A 6,891-nucleotide genomic window follows, 5' to 3' on the forward strand; every position below is an offset into this window, starting at 1 on the left:
TGTGGGCCGAATCATATTCTTGGGTGCCAATCCGGCCCACAAGACGTCAGTAGCACCCGCGCCGCTCACCAGGGCCGGCCCCTTTAGCTGCCGCGCTTGTACATCACTAGCCTCACACGTTCAACGCTATAATAGGCCAGTCCATAAAGTTCGCCTCCGACGTTTGTAAAAAAGGAAAGCAGACAACGCTGTGTGCATGCAGAAAATCAAATAATATATTGAAATGATTATTTATTTTTATATAATAATCGACAAAAGTATAAGCAATGATTTTTTATGGAATCAACACTGTGTTTCATACTTTTACATAGTGTTCATGTAATTTAAGATAAGTTTTCTCATACCTTAAAAGTATTCCTGAAATTTGTAAAAATTGTTCACATATTTTTTTTAAATAAATCATGAAATTTAAAAGGTTCTCGTACATTTTAAAAACCATGTACTCCCTCCAATCCGAATTAATTAACGCAAGCTCAATACAATGTTAGTAATGAAGAAATTGTTCCCATTTTTTATAAAAAAGTTCATGTGATTTTAATAAATGGTGGCTGTCGTGGCCGCGGGTGCCGCCCAAGGGGCTGCTCGAGGAGGCCAGGAGGAAGCTGCAACAGAGGAGGGACTGCGCGAGCCAGATACTCAAGGCCGCCATGGCGATCAACATCGATGTGCATGCTGAGATGGAGATCCCGGAAGTGTACTTTGAGTCGTTGCCACTTCCAAGTTTTCATCCGTTTCCAAATGTGTTATGGGCAGTTTCCAGACTTTTCTCATTTCCTCTCTATAAGTGCTCTTTGTTTTGTGTAGGCCACAGTAGCATGGTGTGAACCCCGCAAAAAAAAAAGTAGGATGGTGTGCATTTTCCAAAGCATCCCCACATATACTGCAGACTCCAGTTCAAATCTTTTTCTCTGCTTATTCTCTTTTATTGGCAGTTCTCCCAGCGTGATTATACAAAAGATCAAACAGTGATTAGGGAATCAAAACATAAACACTGAAAAGTTGCATCGAAACACCTAAACAATGATAGCTCAACGAAGGGAACCAGACAGATTATCTCAATTTGGAAGCAAGTCGGGCCACTCAGTGAAGGGATCAATAAAAGAAGCCTTTTTTGTTTCAGGGTATCAAAGAATAGCGGCGGGTGACCCTGTAGGTTGATGGCAAAGTCCATCAAACCATTCATCGAGAGCTGATGGGAAGATCTTTTGCACAAAATTTACCAGTGAAATAGTATAACTTTGAGAATTGAGACTAATATTTTTGAAAGGAGAAATAACTATCAACACCTCGAGGAGAAACTTATATACAGGCGATTCTCATTCCAGCTAAATTCTCAACTTCTGATGAAGCCATGATTCTACACAGTTTCCGACAAACAACAAATTCCCACACAATACACTGGAAAAGGGGAATAAGAAATGTAAATACAGGCGATTCTCTCCCAGATCACGAATCAGGACAGGTACTCAAAAGGTTGGGGCGGCTGGGGCTCGTCGTCAACAGCCATGGCAGAGGCACCCGACACCGGCTGCCCTGTCGCAGGGGCGTCGGTGAGCACAACGAGCTCCTCGGCCTCGCTGGGCTGCGTGTCTTGTAGGAGGATGAACCCGCCGCAGGGGGCGGGCCTCACGGGGACGTATCGGCTGCCCTCGATGAACTTGATGAACTTCTCCTGCATGGGGACGACGCGGGCTGGGTTCGACAGGATCTGGAAGGCCGGTTCTGGCTCTGCGGCCTTCTTCTCTGCAGTGCTGTCCACCTGGGAACAAAGATTGAGAGAGACCGGTCAATCCAAATGAGGCCACATACTGACTGGGGTTGGTTCATTACTGAGCAGCTAAGGGCTAGCTATGCTCAACTGTGCTGTGATGTCTAGTTGACTAGCATATGGTTTAATTAATTATGGCCTGAACCTACCAAAGTTTGCAAAATTCTGCCGTGATGGGAAAAAGTTGAAGCCAAGCAGATACAGTGAGGTTTTATTCTTACCTGCATTGCATCAGCTGCCTTGCCAGAAGTAGAACCAGAAGCATCTTCCGTTGTTTTCTCCTGGTTAGCTTTGCTTTCTGCTTCTGCTGCTGTCTTCTCCTGGTTAGCAGCAGCTTTGCTTTCTGCATCCTTCTTCGCCCTAGATTTTGCCTTGGCATAGGTTGACAAAATGGCCGTGGGCAGCTCAACAGCTGAAGTTGTAGTCTGCTCGGTTGTCGGCTTCGGATACTCAAAGAGGGACGGCTTAGCATGCGACATAAATTCAAACTTCGGCACTTCCAGATTCGAGTTGAGACCGATGATGGCCGTTGGCGAGAAGGCCAGGCTGATGAAGTATAGGAGAGGATACCAGTGCCAGAACTGGGTGAAAACAGCGAGGCCAATCACAGCAGTGAGCTTGTCATGCTTGTTCCTCGAGCGAAGTTTGATTGTGACGTTCCTGCCACCGGCATCTAGAATGCCGGAAGCAAGGATGGCGCCCATTTTGCTCATGGTGTCCTCGTGCTTGTCAAGAATGATCTTCTCCAACTGACGCCTAAATGTTCCAACACGAGAATCAAAGGACTCATTGGTCTGGATCATGACCATTGCCATAGCAATTAGAGCCCCCTGGCGTACAAAGTCAACAACGTCCGATGTGAGAGGCTCCAACAAAGAAATGGCATCACTTAACCCTGTGCCTGCACAGGATATCCCAACAGCTAGAGCTGCACCATAACGAACGTGTGGGTTGTACGATTCAGAGAGCAGGGACACAATTCTTGGAGTCTGCATGATCAGAACAGAAGATGTAAGTTGTGGATCAAAGCTATTGACAAGGTGTGGATCAAAGCTATTGACGATTTTTTATTTTAGCATTTTTTTTCTATTAGATGGCAAAGAGATGCAGCAGCATAAATGCATAATGAACAGCAGGTCTATGTTGTTCCTTGGAATAAAATTGAATAGAGGGCAGACCTGCTCAGGTTCGTTGTATAGAACAAATCCAAGACCCATAACTGCAGTCCTACGAACATCATCACTGACGTCCGATACAGCAAAATGCAGCAGCTGATGGATGGCTTTGTTATTTGCAGTTCCTCTGTACGCTAGAGCCAATGCGTACATACCACCGTAACGTAGTATGGGATCTTGATCTCTAGTCATTTGTTCGATCAAGGTGTCAGCTTCCTCCTCCCTGCCATACATTGTCAATGCGATGCCAAGTGCCAAACCCCTGCGGAGAGAGAGAGAGAGAGAGAGAGAGAGAGAGAGAGAAAGATGTCAGAAACATGAGCTAGATGCATCTTCAGAAATATCGCAACAATTATTGAACAGCACTGACCTGATAATCTTTTCATGCTGTGTATCATGTGCATAAGCAAGCATCTCACCGGCCTTCTCACTGGCTGTCCCAACCATGAGCAAACCCATGCCAATACCAGCTGCTTCACCAGCTACTGCACTGTCTGTGTAAAGGACATTCTTTATGTCCTCAAACACTTCCTCATCTGCTGTCCCAAGAGATGCAAGCCCAAGTCCCAAACAGGCACCATGCTGGATGACCTGTATAATACGGTTTTGATTAAGAAAAGTCACAACATAATTAGCATTACGCGAGAAGGACAAGGAACAAAATGTCACCTCTGCACTTGTGTTGCGAAGGCTTTCACGGAGGAATTGTTTGATTCCTTCGCCATGGTTGGCATGAATCAAACCTAAAGCATAGAGGGCACCACCTTCTGAATATGGACTGCCACCACCAACTGCACCATTTTGAGGTAGGTACGGGGCCATCAAAGCCCGACCTTGCTGAAGGTGGCCTCTATGAATGACACCCAGTCCAGCTGTTGCACTAAATTTAGCCCAATTGGTTGCCTTGCTTAACCATTCCTAAAAGACAATACCAAAATGAGACATTACAGGGGCGAAAAAATAAACACTGCATGGCAACGAAACAACCGGATTTTTTATTTATTTTACCAGATTCTCTCTTAAGAAGGTATCTACAGTTGTTCCTGCATGCATGATCGCATTGGAACAAATAGTTGCACTATGGAAAACATTGCCACTCGTTTCCACAGCCTGCTTTATTGTCTTCAGAATTAGAAGATCAGACCTACGAAAGAAACAAATCCATCAAGGTGATGTCAGATATAAAAGTTGCAAGAGACCAAGGTTCAACGTTTAGGACATAGTAAGTGTACCTGTTGTGGCTATACAAAAACTGCAGCGTAAGCTGAATAGACTTCTCCCCTGATAGTATCGCTTTAAGTTTTGCAAGCCTATCAGCATGCGCTGCCTCATTTGGATCCACTGGGTGAGCATTTCTGTTTGAAGTAGTTGTGCCATCTCCCATCTGAACATCACCCGCTGGTTCTGTGCTAGTTGCACCCGCGTTAACAGTCTGATCAACAGGTAAAGCTGGCTGACCAGGAGTCTGTGAGTCCAGGCGATTCCCCACATTCAGAAGGAAGGCCTGATTTTCATTTTCCACTAGATCAAAAGCAATTTGGTATGCAATGAGAGCATCATCCTGCATAATGAACACAATATCTCAAGTAAGCAACAGAGACCACAATGTAAGTAGTGTGGTGGGCAGAGTAAAGAACAAACATATACCTGGCTTCCAGAAAGTAGTGTGTCCAATATATCCGCAACAGTTTCAGGCTCGCCCAGAACCATAAGGCACTGGCAGATGCTCAGATAATCTGGATGCGGCAAAGTCTGGTATATTTTAACAAGACAGCGAAGAACCTGGCAATAAAATGAATGATTAGATCAACACATAAAGAATGTTATTTTTTGATTACTCTAAACTAATACTACTTGCTTTTAACTTAATAAACCAACCATACTGCCAAATAAATTTTTAACATAAAAAAATTAGGATATATAAAATGCCCCTACCTCAGAACGATATTCACAGTGACTAACATATTGATGAGAAAGGTTGATGCAATATGAAAGAGCCCCGTGAATATTAGCACACCGAGCAATTGCTCCCTCCAGCTTATCCAGTCTCCTGCATTCAACAGCCATACCCATGGCCTGTTGGTATTTCCCGTCAAGAATACACCTGCAGCAAACAGTAACATTAGCTGAATACTCCATCTGATAAATAAGAGGATATGTGCAAATGGTAGGTTTATTAAGAGGATACCTGCATCATACCTCTCCAACATCCTCTCCACTATGGTCTCTAGTCTAGGATCCACATTCTCTTCTTCCTCCATAGCTTTAGAAGCTCTTGTCTTGAAACTCGCATATTCATCTAATGCTTTGGCTGAAACAAAAGAACCACCAATTCAACACTATGAGCAAAAGAAATTCATGTGAAATACTCCCTCCGTCCCATAATTAAGAGTTAAGACAACTAGAATGATTGAGAAATAAAGACAAGTCCTCCACCTAAAAGAGCCTGAGCATAATCTGAATCCTCAGAAACATCAAACAGAGGTCCAGCACCAAGTGCATATGACAGTGCATCATTTAACTCGCCCAAGTAGTAAAACACCTACATGATAATGATACGCAGCAGTCATCATTAATATAAGCAATGCAAAATACGCCGCTTCTAGAAAAGGTATAAAATAACATGAGATCCTACCTTAGAGACAACTAGTGCAGCAAGCTGTCTCTGGTCAAATTCGTCGTCTTCATACATGCTCTCGCTGCAGGCAAAAGGATATGATGGAAACAAATTATTGATTTGCTTCCTTGGAAATTCAGACAAGAAATTTATAATCTGAACTTCGGTAACAAACAATAGATTGACTTCAAAACATGTCATCCTAAACTATTGCAACTTTGCAAGTAACAGTTCAATTGTCAGTCTGTCAAAGATGTTTCTTAGCACAGGGCAAGCATTACAACTGATTATAAGCAACCGAGCGAATCAAACTCGTAAAACAACTTGCACCAAACTGAAAGTTGAAAGCTTTCTGAATTGTCTCCCCTCCTCAGTTGACACCTCACTCCTACAACTGTCAGTTATATCTATCAAAGTGCAAAGAGTTGAAATTTTTACGATTGCTACCAAATACAGTACCATCGTTTTGTGAATTCGCTTCGAAGTCGAACTCTGTGTATCCCTCAGAGAGGGCACATCCGCGCACTCGGATCGGACGAGGCCAAGCAAACGAATCGCGGGACGGAAACATCATCTAGGGAAACTTGTCTCCTACCGAATCCTCGTCAGCCGGCCGGCATCTAGGGCGCCGGCCGAGAGGCGGCGGCGGCAACTAGGTATCGCGGGAAGGATAGATACGAGAGAGGGGGAGGGGCTCACATGGCGGGGATGCTGGTGGAGATCTCCGGGTAGAAGAGGTGGACGACGGAGTTGAGGCTGGCGAGCGCGTGCAGCTTGAGCTCCTCCGCCGGCTCGTGGAGCATGGCGAGGATCCCGCCCGCCGAGCTCACCGTCGCCGCCGCCATGGCCGCGTCGGCGAAGAGGTCGGGGTGCGCGACGGGTCTGTGGTTCGGTTGGGTGCGGGGCGCGTCGTGAGTTGGCTTGCGGACGAGCACGCGAGACGAGGTACGCCGGCGTTGCGGGCGAATATAAGGGCAGGACGGCGCGATGGGTCGGTCGACTAGGATAGGGAGTCGGGCGACCAGTCCGACGCCAAATCCTTCTGCGCTCCTTAACGAAACGGGCTGGCCCACTTAGCACTGGTGTAGGAGTGGCCTGGCCGGTTTCTTTTGTGTGTTTTCTGTCCGTTTTCTGCTGCCGTTTGTTCATTTTTTTTAATTTTTCTGTTTTCTATTTATTTTCCTTTTTATTTTTCTTCATTTTAATTTTCGTGAACTTTTCTTTTTAAAATTAGTGATTTTTTTAGATTCAGAAATTTTGACCAAATTCATCAACTTTTTCCAAATTATCTAATCTTTTACCAAAATTTGCAATTTTTTCTGAAATTCGTG

The 6,891-nt window shown here is 44.8% G+C and overlaps 1 protein-coding gene across 3 annotated transcripts; it reads right to left on the reverse strand.

Moving 5' to 3' along the window:
- Nucleotides 1–1,195: 1,195 nt before the first annotated feature.
- Nucleotides 1,196–6,555, reverse strand: LOC125525748 (26S proteasome non-ATPase regulatory subunit 1 homolog A-like). Of its 3 annotated transcripts, XM_048690767.2 has the most exons (13): nucleotides 6,260–6,554; nucleotides 5,579–5,642; nucleotides 5,380–5,485; nucleotides 5,143–5,254; nucleotides 4,879–5,047; nucleotides 4,591–4,725; nucleotides 4,176–4,504; nucleotides 3,952–4,087; nucleotides 3,613–3,861; nucleotides 3,314–3,534; nucleotides 2,947–3,205; nucleotides 1,990–2,757; nucleotides 1,196–1,759 (listed from the first exon to the last, which is right to left on the reverse strand). In XM_048690767.2, exons 1-13 carry the CDS (start codon nucleotides 6,403–6,405, stop codon nucleotides 1,454–1,456), a joined length of 3,000 nt encoding a protein of 999 aa, XP_048546724.2. In that variant the 5' UTR covers nucleotides 6,406–6,554; the 3' UTR covers nucleotides 1,196–1,453. The 3 variants fall into 3 exon arrangements, with proteins under 3 accessions (XP_048546724.2, XP_048546719.2, XP_048547437.2); XM_048690762.2 differs by having other exon boundaries at nucleotides 3,314–3,861; nucleotides 6,260–6,555; XM_048691480.2 differs by lacking the exons at nucleotides 5,579–5,642; nucleotides 6,260–6,554 and having other exon boundaries at nucleotides 5,132–5,254; nucleotides 5,380–5,486.
- Nucleotides 6,556–6,891: the final 336 nt, after the last annotated feature.

The sequence above is a fragment of the Triticum urartu genome, chromosome 1A, assembly GCF_056163025.1.
Source record: "Triticum urartu cultivar PI428250 chromosome 1A, HENAU_Tu73, whole genome shotgun sequence".
Lineage (NCBI taxonomy): Eukaryota > Viridiplantae > Streptophyta > Magnoliopsida > Poales > Poaceae > Triticum > Triticum urartu.

Coding starts and splice junctions, on each gene's coding strand:
- LOC125525748 (XM_048690762.2), bottom strand. CDS start 6,405: ATGGCGGCGGCGACGGTGAGCTCGGCGGGCGGGATCCTCGCCATGCTC. Junction 5,255..5,379: donor TTATGCTCAGGCTCTTTTAG/GTGGAGGACTTG, acceptor CTTTTGTTTCAG/CCAAAGCATTAGATGAATAT. Junction 4,505..4,590: donor CACTACTTTCTGGAAGCCAG/GTATATGTTTGT, acceptor TTCATTATGCAG/GATGATGCTCTCATTGCATA.